The 16139-nt window shown below is 38.0% G+C and overlaps 1 protein-coding gene across 8 annotated transcripts in view; it reads right to left on the bottom strand.

Moving 5' to 3' along the window:
• The window catches only part of TCAIM (T cell activation inhibitor, mitochondrial), a 69877-nt gene that overhangs the window by 47393 nt on the left and 6345 nt on the right, over window positions 1-16139 (bottom strand). For 5 of the 8 annotated variants that reach the window (XM_064366979.1, XM_012470719.2, XM_064366976.1 and 2 more), the window contains exons 2-4: window positions 10996-11068; window positions 7881-8016; window positions 3895-4048 (exon numbers count right to left, since the gene is read on the bottom strand). In XM_064366979.1, coding sequence (XP_064223049.1) covers window positions 3895-4048; window positions 7881-8016; window positions 10996-11024 — 319 coding nt within the window. In that variant the 5' untranslated portion in view covers window positions 11025-11068. Of the gene's footprint in view, window positions 1-3894; window positions 4049-5458; window positions 7540-7880; window positions 8017-10995; window positions 11069-16139 lie in introns of those variants that run through there. The other 3 variants (XM_064366980.1, XM_012470726.3, XM_012470725.3) reach the window with 2 other exon arrangements.

The raw sequence follows: 16139 nt of genomic DNA, 5'->3' as shown, positions 1-16139 counted from the left end.
AACTGGGTGGCCCTTCCATATCTGTATGTATAGATCAACCTCATTCTTTTTAGCAGCTGCATACTAGTCTTTATTTTTTTGTCTTTGCGGATGACAGACATCACAATTTAAATCATTCTCAGAGATACACATTCTGCTTGCCAAACCAACTTATGAGATTCAGAACATGCCAATGAAGAAAGATTTTTTTTTTCAGTTCAATAATTTGGGTAAACAGAGAACTACCAGCAAGGGAATTATTCTAGTCAGTGAAGGAGGAAAGGAAAATCCAAATCGCTGCACTGGAGGTTAAGAAAAAATAGCTCATTCTCAGAATTGCAAAGTCAAGGAGTAAATCTATTTCTATCTCAATTTATCAGCTTCATTATTTAATCCAACATAAGAGCTGCTACACAGTGAGGACTGCCTGTACCACACTGCAAATATCCTTTACTGGTTCCTCGGGACATATTCCACGAAGAATTTTGTGGCTTTGGGAAGAGAATTCCAAGCTGCAGAGTTTGCACTAATTTATACACCCGTCAATAATGTGGGAAAATGCATTTGTACCATCTATGGGTATTACCAGCAAGAAAAAAAAATTAATAGGCAAAAAATAGTACCTAATTATTTCAGTTTGCATTCGAATACGGAGGCTAAAGATTTATTGATTTTTTATTTTAATTTTTTTAGACAGGGTCTCACTCTGTCACCCAGGCTGGAGGGCAATGGTGCCTGCCATCTTGGCTCACTGCAACCTCTACCTCCTGGGCTCAGGTGATTCTCCTACCTTAGCCTCCTGAGTAGCTGGGACTATAGGCACATGCCTCCATGCCTGATTAATTTTTTGCATTTTTTAGTAGAGATGGGGTTTCTCTATGTTTGCCAGGCTGGTCTGGAACTCCTGGACTCAAGCAATTTGCCTGCCTTGGCCTCTCAGAGTGCTGGGATTATAGGCATGAGCCACCATGTATGGCCTAAAGATTTTAATATACTTAACTGACCATTTATATGTATTATTTCCTGAACTGTGTATTCATCATCTTGACCCATTTTTGCAATGGAGCTACTCTGGTTTCTCTTTAATTTGTAAAAACTCTTTATATATTAGCATTATCTTTTTGTCATATATGCTATATCTTTTCTCCCATTTCTAGTTTAATTTTTTCTATAACCTTTACATTTTTGTTTTTAAAGACAGTCTCGGCCAGGGATAGTGGCTCACACCTGTAATCCCAGCACTTTGGGAAGCCCAGGTAGGTGGAACACAAGGTCAAGAGATCGAGACAATCCTGGCCAACATGGTGAAACCCCATCTCTACTAAAAATACAAAGATTAGCTGGGTGTGGTGGCATGTACCTGTAGTCCCAGCTACTCGGGAGGCTGAGGCAGGAGAACTGCTTGAACCTGGAAGGTGGAGGTGGCAGTGAGCTAAGATCACGCTATTGCACTCCAGCTTGGTGACAGAGCGAGACTCTAGCTCAAAAAAAAAAAAAAGACAGACAAGTCTCTCTGTGTTTTCCAGGCTAGCTTCAAACTCCTGGACTCGAGTGAATCTGCCATCTCTGTCTTCTGAGTAGCTGGGAGTACAGGCTTGTGTCACCATGCCCAGCTATAAGCTATTTTTGTGTAAAAAAAATCATTAAAAGTTCACCATTAACTGAAAGTAAAGGATTCTGTTTTTACTCAGCCAGAGCTGGCTACAGCTATTTGTCTTAGTGTTAATTCACAGAAAGTTCTTAGTAAATCTTTAACTTGTTTTAAAATTTATTCTAATAACAGCATTTATTTCCCCATGAACCACCAAAAAGATATGGAGCTGAAGAAATAATTTCAGCCTTTAATGATTTCAATGTATTAATAATGCCAAAGACTCATAAAATTTCATATTGAAAATCATTAGTAAATATTTAACCTTATCACCATCTTAATTACTGAAAGCTGATTAATGATTTCTAGTGTTCTAGAAATAAAAGTTTTTTAAAAACCTACTTGATTTTAATTTTATAAACAGGCAAAAATGTTACAGAAGTAAAAATGTTTTTAATCTTTGTCAGAGGGCCAATTTTTGTTATAAAGGCAAAAGGAAAAATGATTAACTGCAATATTTTAAAAGAAGAATAAATAAATATGCAGTATACAAGTAAAAACACTGGACTAGGGATAAGGAAACATTAGTTCTAGTACCGGCTCTGTCCCTAATTTGCTGTGTGAAACTGCCTAAGTTTTCCACTAAGCTTTCAAATTCAGTTTACTCTTTAACTCCATGTATATTCAATATTTAAGACAAATCCAGCTGACAGTGATAGTAGAAGTAGTAGTTGTAGCTGTAGGAATGAGCTTGACTCCCTCAACCACATACAAATAAAAACAGATTGATGATAATATTTTTATTTTAAAAACTATAAAGGATGTAATCTGCCTCTAAAAATTCCATCTGTCCTCCTGAAGAAATCAAGAAACCTAAGTAGACCACTACATATAAGTAAGGTTTTATTTAATTCCTAGCCTAACCTTGATCCTGAGTAACAGGCGCATATATATATTTAAAATATCCATGAATATTTGGTTTTACACAAGTAACAATGTATCTCAGTTGCTTATGAGACTCTTATGGCTACAAACAGCACATTCATAATGGATTTAAACTTTCAAACAGAATTGTGCCACTCAGAGTGATCAACATGCTTATTATTCATTATTTACAGCATTCTTCAGTACAGCTGTTCCTTCACAAAAGGGCTATGAGTTGACTTTCTGTTTTTAAGTATTGAAGAATAGGACTATTTTAATAAAAACTGTAAGTCAGAGGTAGATGGGGAAACTGCCAAAAAAAAAAGAATCTGTGACTCCCGATCTCCCATATTCAATTATGAGAGAATAAAAGGTAGGAGACTGTATATTATCAAATACTAGTCCCTGCAGAGACTGGGTGAGGAGTTGTCTTCAACATAAACATCCTACTTCAGCACTCTTCAGATCAAGCTCTTCCTCCTTCCATTTGAGGTCCTGAGAGCGGTGGGAGAGTAAGATGTAAGGTAGGGATCTTTCATGTGAGTGCCCTCTACACAGTTCTCCAACTCTTTCATTTTAATAAATGAAGACCCAAAAGTTAAGGTCACACAGCTAGGTCACTGGCAGAGCTAGAAATGGATTTTAGATTCCAAAGACCTATCAAATTCTGAGTTTTGTAATAGTTTGTTTCAAAAAAATTACAGTGTATCCTCTAACTGTTTTATCTTAACTCATAGAAAGCACTCAGCAAATATTTAAATCGTCTTAAGTTCATTCTAAAAATATAGTTATTTCCTCAAGGATCATCAAAAGCATGTATAATTAGAGAAATGATAGGCCTTTAGTGATCTTTACCTCAATATTTGTCCTTAATTTTAAATATGGGAAAGTAGTGACAAAAGGTAGTGAAAAAAAGGTTGTCTGCTAAGATCAAATGGATTTTAGAAGTAGCATTAGGTTGAAGTTAAAAGACCTGGGTTCAAGACCTATATTCTTTCTCTCTGGTCTTGGGAAAGGCATTGAACAAAACTAAGTTACAATTGGGTAAATACTGCCAGCCTCACAGTATTTGCAGGACTAAATAAGAGAATGCAAGCTATAGTTTTTAGAAATATATATTGTTATAGACATGTTTAACACTTAAAGTAACACTGAACTGGGAAAGGGACAAACAGGAACACTTCAGTTTTACACACAAAAAAGTTTAAACGTGCAAAAAAATTGTTGATTCAAACACAATATAGCTAGGAATAGAATCTAATTCTAAGAAAACAATCAATTAAATGCTATTATTTTTCTATGACCAAAGTTTTGATCCAAAGGCATTCTGACAATGTCAAAATTAATGAATACATTTAACATGAAGCTTGCAAGGGACACAGCAGAAATAAAAAACGTACCAGAAGTACTAAAAGGTTCCTGGCCATCAGAGGAACTCTGGTCTGTTTCTCTTACGTAAAACGTAAGCTGAGTTGGTTTCAAAGACTTGAAGCCTGGTTTCTGGAGGTTTTCTAAGTAGACACTTAACCTCTTAAGAGAATTTTCATTGACTTCCTGGAAAAAATCATTACGGGCATTTACACACAAAATAGAACAAGAAAATATCATAAATTATATCTATCTGACCTTTTAGACACATTACTGAATATTAAATAATTTAGTATTTAAAATGTTGGGACTTCATAGCTCTTTGGTAAAAGATAAAACTGGATCTACATCTCACAACATGTAATAGAATGAACTCCATATGGATAAGATGTAAAAAGATGTAACCACATAATAGAAGAAAACATGGTTGAATTCCTTTATAACCTAAATTCAGAAAACGTCAATGATTAAATATCCCAAAGTAATAAATGTTTGTTTAATTTATTATAATATGATGTTCTTAGCCGTATGAGTCCCGTAGGCAAGTGTGGTACATTTATCGCCAGTGTAAGACTAAATCGTCATCATTATTTTTTGATAAACATTTCTATTTTTGCTAAAAAGCAACAAAAGAAGGCTAAACGTGGTGGTTCACGTCTATAATCCCAGAACTCTTTGGGAGGCTGACGTGGGCAGATCGCCTGAACTCAGGATTCTAAGAACAGCCCGTGCAACATGGTGAAACTCCAACTCTACAAAAAATGCAAAAATTAGTTGGGCATGGTGATATGTGCTTGTAGTCCCAGCTACTCAGGAGGCTGAGGTAGGAGGATCACTTGAGCCCAGGAGTTCAATGTTGCTGTGAGCCCCTTGATGGTGCCACTGCACTCCCCACCCGAGTGACAGAGCAAGACTCTGTCTCCAAAAAAAATGAAATAAATAAATAAATAAATAATGATTATGTATAGGAATTGAATAGGAATTGGGTAAAGGAAATAGGAATATACAAGCAACTTCTCATTAAACTTGGTATTTAGTTTTAATTTTTTTTTCTTTGAAATCTACAACTGTTCTGCAGATTTTTAAGTTAAATCAAAGAGGATTTAAAAAGAAAAAAACTCTGTGCATCACTGTGAAACCCTGGACTTTTGAGTCCGATGCTATGAATAGATGGGACTTTAAGCCAGTCTTCCTTAGAAAAGGGCAAGGGTATTCTCTAATAGTGGGAAGAAGACTGAATTGAACATGTGGTGACAAGAAGAGTGAAAGGCCTTCATGGAGCTTGCAGTTTAGTGAGGGGAGAAAAATAAACAACAAACCTAAAAAATAAGGAAATAGGGTACATGGAAAGGAAAAAAAAAAAAAACCAGAAGTACTACAGGGTAAAGAGGAGAGGGAATGCTAGAGAAGGAAAGTAGAGATCGCAATTTAAAATAGGGTAGTTGGCCAGGTGTGGTAGCTCATGCCTGTAATCCCAGCACTTTGGAAGGCTGAGGTGGGCAGATCGCAAGGTCAAGAGATCGAGATCATCCTGGCTAACATGGTGAAACCCCATCTCTATTAAAATACAAAAATTAGCTGGGTGTGGTGGTGCATGCCTGTAGTTCCAGCTATTCGGGAGGCGAGGCAGAAGAATTGCTTGAACCAGGGAGGCGGAGGTTGCAGTGAGCTAAGATCACGCCACTGCACTCCAGCCTGGCGCCTGGCGACAAAGTGAGACTCTGTCTCAAAAAAATAAAAATAAAATAAAATAAAATAGGGTATTTTAAACAAAACAAAACAAATACAAGTAAAGTAGGATAGTCGGGGAGAGCCTCACTGAAAGGTGACACTTCAGTGAGAAAGTAAAGGACAAGCCATATCTGGGATATCTGGGAAAAGGATGCTCTAAGCAGAGGGAGCAGCTAGGGCAAAGGCTCAACACAGATGAGGAGCGTTAAAGGAACATGAAAATGTAAACTTATCAGAACCATTGAGCCCTAGGCACATTGTGTCAGGGGTCCCCAAAACCACTCTCAGGTTCAATGATTTACTAGAAGGATTCATAGAACTCAGACAAGCTGTTTTACTCACCGTTATGGTTTATTACAACAAAAAAATAATGCAGATTAAAATTAACAAAGGGAAAAGATATAGAGAGCAGAATCAGGAGAGACAGGTCCAAGTTTCTAGTTGTCACTTCGTGGTGGAATTTTATAGACAGTGCTTAATCCCCCCAGCAAAGGTGTGTGACAATATGTGAGAAGTGTTGCCAACAAGGCAATTTCATCCAAGTCTGGATGTTCAGAATTTTACTGGGGGTCAGTAAGGTAAGCATTTAGTGCTTATGTAACTCACTTTAGCTATTTAGTCTCAGCTCACCAAATCCCCCAGGTCAAAAGAATACAGTGCAGCCCAGGGCCGTAGACACAGGAAAACAGGTATTCACTATAAATCATATTGTTAGCATAAACTATCTGGCATGGTCCAAGGCCTCAGGCAAGCAGAAACAGTCCTATCAGGTAGGACATTCCAAGGACTCAGAGCTCATCTCCCAGGGGCCAGTCAAAGGTTAGCGGTGAGGTCAGACCTTTCTTTAGAATGTGCAAAGTTTAAGCAATCCAAGCTCGCTGAGTTAACCCTTTACCACACATAGAAGTTTTTGTTGTTTGTTTTTTAAATTTAAGAGATGAGGTCTCACTATTGCCCAGGCTCAAATTCCTGAGCTCGAGTAATCCTCTTGCCTCAGTCTCCCTAGTAGCTGGGACTACAAGTGTGCTACCATGTCCTGCTGCATACAGAAGTCTTAATTTTAAAAAATACATTGGTAGAAGAACATTAAAGTATTACTAAGCTTGATTTTTCCATACATGTTGAATATTAACATGTCAAATTATTAATGCATCCCCAAAGTAATGAGTATTTTTCTGTTGATTGAAGTTACTGATTACTTAGAAAAGTTCTGACTTTGAGTAACTAACATATGTACCAAATATCATAATCAGAATATTTTCCTAGAAACAAAAAAGCAAAATAGATTTATTTTCCATTGCAAGTAGAAAAATATAACAATGTTCTAATTTTCAAGATTTTAAGCTGGTTTTCATATTAAACTAGATATCAGTGTTAATAAAAATAAAAGGAATCAATGAAGTAATTGCAAAGCACATGGCTTTGTAATATATAGTAGTCCCTTGGTATCCATGGGGGATTTGTTCTGGGACCTTCTGTGGACACCAAAATCCACAAATGCTCAAGTGTCTCATATAAAATAGGGTAGTATTTGCAAATAACCTATGTATATCCTCCCATATACTTCAAATCATTTCTAGATTGCTTATAATACCTAAAATAATGTAAGTGCTATGGAAGTAGTTGTTATCCTGTGTTGTTCAGGGAATAATGACAAGAAGGAGAAGTCTGTTCATGTGTAGTACAGATGCTTTTTTTTTCCCCCTAATATTTTCAGCCTGAGGTTGGTTAAATCCATGGATGCAAAACCCATGGATATGAAGGGCTGACTGTATTTTCTAATGTTAAAATATATTGACTGTTTTAACTGCATCTACTGTAAGTCATTTTTCATTTCAGTTTGTATTTCTGGAGCACACATTAACTGATGTTGTAGGGAAGTGGTCCAGCAGCATGCATCATAAGGAAAAATCACTAGAGCACTGAAAACTCTTCCATGCATCATCCTTTAAAAAAAAAAAAAGAGATTGATCATGATAACAGAGGTCTCAGGTTTTCTTTCAAACCCTCAACTGTATTTCAAAAATTGGTACCAAAAACATGATTGCTAGTACTCTAAAGAGTTTAAATGACAGCTCTATTGCCTGCACAAAACAATGACAGCTTTCACAAAAAAAGCTATATTTTCAATTTTCAGTATCTACATTTCAAATTAGTTCAAAGCATTGATCATATCACCACAACAGAATAATCCAAATTTATAAAACTCTATGTATTCTACTGTATCAAAGGTAAATAAACTAAACAGAAATGTACACTAATGGTTAAAAAATAAATAGATGTTTACCCTTTCTATGGGGTGCTGTCCAAAGAAATCTGGATGTACTGCAAAATAGAAAGGCCTCAAGGCATTGACTGCTTCAGCTCCTGATAAAGCTCTTGAATAGGGAAACCAGTGTGGAAATATCTTCTCTAGACATAACCTTTTAAAAAGATGCGGACTGGTTATTCATTGAGGCACTCATACACACACAAATCCTCCATGTATAAAGTGAGAATAAAACTAAAAAGTACTATGCACAGCAGAAACAAGATAGATATTTTATGGTTTTCTGAAATCTATTAGTTTTACAAGTGGTGAGTGCCACATGGTTTCTAAAACCATGGTTATAAATTTTTCTGGTGGAATACGAGAAATATTAAATCTTCCTCTCAATACTCCACTTTGAAATTCAGCTAACTTCATTGCAAATAACAATTTTCTTTATAATTGTCTTATTCAGATAAAAAAATCTTAATATCCAATAGTGTATTCCTTTCCTTTTCACTTTCCTTTCTTTTTCTTTCCTCTTTTTGTTTCTTCCTTTTTTTCTCTCTCCCTCTCTCCCTCCCCTTCTCCCTCTTTCCCTCCCTCCAACCTCTCTCCCCCTTTCTGTCTTCTGTCCCTCCCTCCCTCTCTCCCTCCCTTCCTTCTCTCTCTCTCTCTCTCTCTCTCTCTTTCATTCTTTCTGACAGAGTCTTGCTTGTCACCTAGGCTGGAGTACAGCCATGCGATCAGGGATCGCTGCAGCCTTGACCTCTGGGGCTCAAGTGATCCACCCACTTAACCTTCAAGTAGCTGGGACTACAGGTGCATGCCACCACACTCAATTAGTTTTTTTGCTGATCTCAAACTGCTGGCCTCAAGGAGTCCTCCCGCCTTGCCCTCCAAAAGCAATGGGATTACAGTCATAAGCCACCATAACTGGCTCAAATTTTTTCTTTCTAGCAGCAAACATTTTGATAATTATTATACTTCAAAAGAGATACAGATGTCTATTAGTTCATTCCCTCATTATTAGCACACTAAAATTATACTAGTTGGATAACTTGATATTCTTTTTTTTGAGACAGAGTCTCACTCTGTCGCCCAGGCTAGAGTGCAATGGTGTGATCTCAGCTCACTGCAACCTCTGCCTCCTAGGTTCAAGCAATTCTCCTGCCTCAGCCTCCTGAGTAGCTGGGATTACAGGCATGCGCCACCATGCCTGGCTAATATTTTTATTTTCAGTAGAGATGGGTTTCATCATGGTCCGGTGAAACTCAAACTCCTGATTTCATGATCTGCCTGTCTCGGACTCTGAAAGTATTGGGATTACAGGCGTGAGCCACTGTGCCCAGCCTATTTGCAGTTTTTTGAAAGCACTTCCATGACACCTATTTTAAAACATTGTAATTTACCTTTTCCATCCTAAGCTTCTTTTTTTTTTTTGACACAGAATCTCACTCTGTCGCCCAGGCTGGAGTGCAGTGGCGCGATCTTGACTAAACCTCCGCCCCCTTCGCTCAAGCAATTCTCCTGCCTCACCCTCAGAAGTAGCTGGGATTACAGGCATGTGTCACCATGCCCGATTAATTGTTGTATTTTTAGGAGAGATGGGGTTTTGCCATGTTGGCCCTACTGGTCTTCAACTTCTGACCTCAGAAGATCTGCCCGCCTCCCAAAGTGCTGGGATTACAGGCATGAGCCACTGCACCTGGTCCAACCAAAGCTTTTTATAATGAAGTCTCCAGACATTGCACATGCTTTTGTTCTCATACATGAGGTGTGCCAAGTGTTTAGAAAAGTTTTATGTTTTTAAAATCGTAAAGATTGTGGAATCATTCCTGGTGATTTTTAAACAATCTGGAGGACCACTAACCTATTTTCAGATTATCTTTTGTTTTCCCCATACATCTGAACCTTTTATAAAGTCAGTATATGGATTTGTACATGAAGGAACAGAACAGGAGTTTAAAGTAAACAATCAGCCAAGATTAATAAATATGAGCTAGTCTAAGTAAACCACAGTGGCAACTCCGCTTATCCCTCTGAGCTTCTGTTCTCATTTCCCAACGTCTGACATATACTTAGCTCTCCTGCCAGCTGCTCAAATTTTATATATCTAAAAAAAAGGAGTACAGGTCATTATTATCTTTCTAAACTCAGCCTGGTTACTGAAGGCCAGGGAACAGTTAACAACTCAATCCAGGATTATCTTATTTTTGTTATTGTGGTACCACCTTTCTCAATGCGGCAAAGCACAAAACCCAGGTTAGTTCACTACCCTCATTCACTTTCAGTTAGTACAGTCTTCTCACTTTACAATGTTCAATGAAATAATTCCTTCTTTCTACTTTCTCTGCTATCAATTATTATCACTATAAAACTGGACAGTAGAGTCTCATAATTAGTCTACTCTGCTGTCCCTTTCTCTGACCATATTGGGTATCACCAACAGATTAACTTTCCTAAAATGCCACCATCACTGTATTCTTCACTCAAATAGCTTTGGTGGTGCCCTAATTCCTGCAGAATAAATCCACTCCTTAGTCTGGTATTTGAAGCCCTCTTTGATTGTTTCCCCATCAATCTTTCCAACTTGATCTCCAATCACTCTGTATAGAAACCCCCAGTTCCAGCTCCCAAGAAGCTTCCTCATTCTTCCCTTTTGGTCCTACATAATTTCTAAGCCCTAATGCACCCTCCCTGACCTGCGTTTTTACCTATCTAAACTGTACTGTCACTGAACAATTAACTGCACACCTCCATGTGCCAGGAGGCACTGTATCTGTTCCCCAGAACCTTTCCTTTTGTATTCTCATTAGTCTACCCCTCTTTTAAACTCTAAAGAAAAGAAACTGTGTGCCTGAGTGAACTGAAACGTAAGACCAAAAAGTGAATTGTGTTAAGAGGAAACTTGATCTATTTTTAGGCTTTTCACACCTAACTATTCTGAAAGACAGTATTATTTTTATCTTCTACCCTGAATGTACTCTTGGAGGACCTGTCTGCTCATTTAAATTTTCTTTCCTTTTTTGTTCTAGCTTTTGACCATAATATAACTTCAAAATTAGAAAAATAATAACACACTGAAATTAACCAAATGCATAACAGACCTCCCCCCACCAATACTAATTACAGATTGGACCATGATGCTTACCTCCTCATAGGTCTCAGGTGGCAAAACATTTCTGAATATATATGGACGTCAACTTCCAGGCATCCATTAATTGCTTAAAAGTTAAGCAGATACCACAAATGAACAAGTGGAATTTGAAATGTAAAACACATTATGATTTATATTATCACCCCAAAATATGAAATACTTTGTTATTAATCTTATAAAACATGTATAAGATCTAGATAAGGAAAACTACAAAACGCAGATGAAGGAAATAGGAAGGCTAAATAAATGCAGCGATACTCCATGTTCATGGATAGGAAGACTCAATATTGTCAAGATGTCATTCTTCCCAACTTGATCTATAGATTCAATGAAATTCCAATCAAAATCCCAGCAAGTTAATTTGTGGATATGACAAATGGATTCTAAAGTTTATAAGGAGAGGCAAAAGACCCAGAGAGTAGCCAACTTAATTAATAAGGAAGGAGAACAAAGGTGGGAAAACTGACACTACTTTATTTCAAGACTTACTCTAAAGCTAGAGTAATCAAGACGGCATGGTGTTGGTGAAAGAATGAATAGATCCACGGAACAGAATAGAGAGCCCAGAAATAAATTCATACAAATAAAGTCAACTAATCTTTGGCAAAGGAACAAAGGTAATCCAGTGGAGCAAAGACAGTTTGTTCAACAAATGACACTAAAACAACTGGACATCCACATGCAAAAAAATTAACCTGGACACAGATCTTATATTTTTCACAAAAATGAGATCAAAATGGGTCATAGACCTAAATATAAAATGCTATACAACTCCTAGAAGATAACAAAAGAGAAAATCTAGATGACCTTGGGGAAAGAGATGACTATTTGGATATAACACCAAAGGCACTATCCAGCTTAAGTGATAAGCTGGACTTCGTTAAAACTGAAAACTTCTTCTCTGTGAAACACAATGTTAAGAGAATGAGAAGACAAGCTGCACACTTGAAGAAAATATTTGCAAAATACTGTTAACCAAAGTATACAAAGAACTTCTAAAGCTTCACAATGAGAAAACAAGGAACCCAATTAAAAATGGTCAAAAAACCTTAACACTTTGGCATACAGATGGCAAATAAGCATATGAAATGCAGTTTAATATCATCAGACAATTGCAAATTAAAACAACGAGATGCCATTGCACATCTATTAGAATGGCCAAAATCCAAAACACTGACAGCAACACCTGCTGGTAAGGATGTACAGCCACAGCAACTCATTCACTGCTAGTGGAAAGTGGGCAGTTTCTTATGAAAGTAAACATACTATTACAATACTCTCCAGCAATAGTAGTCCTTCGTAATTTACAAAACAAACTGAAAACAATGTCTACACAAAAACCTGTGTACAGGTGTTTATAGAGGCTTTATTTACAACTGCTAAAACCTGGAAGCAACCAAGATGTCCTTTAGTTAAGTAAATGGATAAACTGTGGCACATCCAGACAATTGAATATTATTCAGGATTAAGAAAAAAGTCAGGGAGGAAACTTAACTGCATACTATTAAGTTAAAGAAGTTGGCCGGGCACAGTGGCTCACACCTGTAGTCCTAGCACTTTGGGAGGCCGAGGTGGGGGAATCACCTGAGGTCAGGAGTTTGAGAATAGTCTGGCCAATATGGTAAAACCTTGTCTCTACTAAAAATACAAAAATTAGCCGGGTATGGTGGTGGGCGACTGTAATCCCAGCTACTAGCGAGGCTGAGGCAGGAGAACTGCTTGAACCCAGGAGGCAGAGGTTGCAGTGAGCCGAGATCACGCCACTGCACTCCAGTTTGGGCAACATGAGCAAAAACTCCATCTCAAAAAAAAAGAAAAGAAGTCAATCTGAAAAGGCTGCATTCTCTATGATTCCAAGCATATGAACTAAGCAGTCTGGGAAAGGCAAAAGGTCTGAAGACAGTATAAAAAGATCTGTGGTTGCCATGGGTTAATCGGTAGGGAGGGAGGAACAGGCAGACAGCAGAGGATTTTTAGGGCAGTGAAACTATTCTGTATGAATACTACAGTGGTGGAAGCATCATTTGCCAACATTTGTCAAAATCCTTAGTATGTACACCGAGTGAATCCTAATGTAAAGCATGGATTTTGGGTGATAAGGATATGTCAATGTAGATCGACTGTAATAAAGATACCATTTTGGTGTGGATGCTGATAGTGAGGGAGGTTATGCGTCAGCAGGGATGGGAGTATATGAAACTCTCTTTACTTTCTGCTTAATTTTGCTGTGAACCTAAAATTGCTCTGAAAATTAAAGTCTATTTTTAAAACGAGCTATAGAGAGAAAAGTGGGGGAAAGGATTTGTATCATATGAACTTTTCCAACTTTTCTAGCAAGACATTGGAGTATACTGTGGTCTCCCTATCAACTGACCAAGTGATTTTTAAATCCTATGAGCAGTACCTTATTAAAGTCTTACAAGGCCATTTTATTCACATAACCACCAGGTAAAAAATTATTTTCTTCCCTATGTAATTGAGCTCTGAGCTTTTTCTATTATCCATTATTCCATTCTTGTAGAGATCTGTTGAGCAGCACATTCTCATCAAACAAATCACCATATGGCTAAAGTCCTATTCTGTAACATCTTAAGCACCGTGTGTGTGTGTGTGTGTGTGTGTGTGTGTGTGTGTGAGAAGCAGCCAATATAGGTGAAATAAAGTAACGTAATGAAACATAACTGTCATTAATAGAATGAGAGAAAATTTGAAATGAAAAATCAGAAATATCTTTTTAAAAAGTACATTCTCAAACAAAAACAGATAATTCATTTCTAGGTTGAATGATGTGGCAAAAGTTTCTTAGAAACAATGTGTTTATAGATATCTATTTAAATATTTAAAAGGTGGGCCAAGTGCAGTGGCTCACACCTGTAATCCCAGCACTTTGCGAGGCCGAGGCAGGAGGATCACCTGAGGTCAGGGGTTTGAGACCAGCCTGGCAAACACAGCAAAACCCCGTTTCTACTAAAAATATAAAAATTAGCCAGATGTGGTTGCAGGAGCCTGTAATCCAAGCTATTTGGGAGGCTGAGGCAGCAGAATCACTTGAACCCAGGAGGCAGAGGTTGCAGTGAGCCAAGATCACGCCACTGCACTCCAGCCTGGACAACAGAGCAAGACTGTCTCAAAAACTAAATAAAAATAAAATAAAATAAATATTAAAAGGTGATTTTATTTAACCATGCACATTGATATTTTGTTTGAGACAAATACACAGATAACAAAATACTTCTACCACTTCAAAGAGTTCTGAGATCAAATGGAGATACAATGAGAAAAAAAAATAAAAAACCATTTGGGGCCAGGCACAGTGGCTCATGCCTATAATCCCAGCACTTTGGGAGGCTGAGGCGGGCAGATCACCTGAGGTCAGGAGTTTGAGACCAGCCTGGCCAACATGGAGAAACTCTGTCTCTACCAAAAACACAAAAATTAGCTGGCCATGGTGGTGTGTGCCTGTAGTCCCAGCTCCTCGGGAGGCTGAGGCAAGAGAATGGCTTCAACCCGGGAGGCAGATGTTGCAGTGAGCCAAGATCACACCATTGCACTCCAGCCTGAGCGACAGAGTGAGATTCTGTCTCAAAAAACAAAACAAAACAAAACAAAATTTGGACTATTTGAAGTTTTAATGTTACCTGTGAGGAACTGAATTCTCACCAAACTTCATCATAAGGTAAACAAAATAATCTAGATTTAGTTAAGACAGCACAAGTGCAAGCCCTCAAGCTTGCAAAGAGAAAAAAGACTAGAAAAATATGCAATCTGTAACAATGGCTATCCCTAGGTTGTAGGATATTAAATATTTAATTTTGTTTCTTATTTCCTAGATTATTTACAACAAACATGTGAAATATGTTCTTTAAAAAAAATCGGGCCGGGTGTGGTGGCTCATGCCTGTAATCCAAGCACTTTGGAGGCCAAGGCAGGTGGATCACCTGAGGTTGGGAGTTCAAGACCAACCTGACCAACATGGTGAAACCCCGTCTTAAAAAAAAAAAAATCATCTGCATATGATGGTTCTCACTTGTAATCCCTGTAATTCAGGAGACTGCAGCAGGTGTATTGCTTGAGGCCAGGAGTTCAAGACCAGCCTCTGGGCAACATGGTGAGACCCTGTCTCTAAAAAACAAAAAAGTAGCTGGGTGGTGGTGTTGGTTTGTAGCCTCAGCTAACCGGGAAGCTGAAGTGAGGATGGCTTGACTCTGGGAAGTAGAGACTACAGTGAGCTACAGTTGTGCCACTGTACTCCAGCCTGGGAGTGAGACCAGTGTCTCAAAAAAAAAAAGAAAGAAAGAAAGAAAGAGAAGGAAATGGGGCCTTTGGGAGGTAATAAGGTCATTAGTGCCCTTATAAAAAGTCCTGTTCTCTGATCAGAGCTATCAAAAAAAGGTAAATTACAAAAAAGGAAAATGAAAAGAGCCCCAGAGAGCTGCCTTGCCACCTACCATGTGAAGTTACAGCAAGACAACAAATCCAACAAAAAATGCTGGATTTCCCAGACTCCAGAACTGCGAGAAATGTTTCTGTTGTTTTTAAGCTATCTGGTTTATGATAGTTTGACACAGCAGCTGAACAAAGATAGTATCCTTAACGACTTTTAATCATGGAGGATAAAGTCTGTTGTGTGTAAGATGGAATTATGTAGCATATCTGAGAAACATTTCTAAGGCTGAGTGTGGTGGCTCATGCCTGTAATCCTAGCACTTTGGGAGGCCAAGATGGGCAGATCACTTGAGGCCAGGAGTTCAAGACCAGCCTGGCCAACATGGCAAAACCCTATCTGCTAAAAATACAAAATTAGCTGGGTGTGGTGACGCATGCCTGTAATCCCAGACACTTGGGAGCAGCATGAGAATTGCTTGAGCCTGGGAGGTGGAGGCTACAGTGAGCCGAGATTGCACCACTGCACTCCAGCCTGGGCAATGGAGTGAGACTGTCTTTAAAAAAAAAAAAAAAAAGCATTTCCATTAAAAAGAATAAATAATAAAATTACAATTCTGCAAAGTACTAAGTCTTCAGTTATTCAGTTATCCAGAAAAAATAATTCATCTACTATTCACTTTGTAATCAAAGAGTATAAGTAAACTACTACTGAGCAATGATTAATAAAGGACATTAGACATGCTTGGACATGT

This window comes from Aotus nancymaae, unplaced genomic scaffold (assembly GCF_030222135.1).
Source record: "Aotus nancymaae isolate 86718 unplaced genomic scaffold, 86718_ANA_hifiasm-v0.15.2.pri h1tg000067l, whole genome shotgun sequence".
Taxonomy (NCBI): domain Eukaryota; kingdom Metazoa; phylum Chordata; class Mammalia; order Primates; family Aotidae; genus Aotus; species Aotus nancymaae.
The sequence above is the reverse complement of the archived record's forward strand: the minus strand, read 5'-3'. Positions and strand labels throughout refer to the sequence as shown.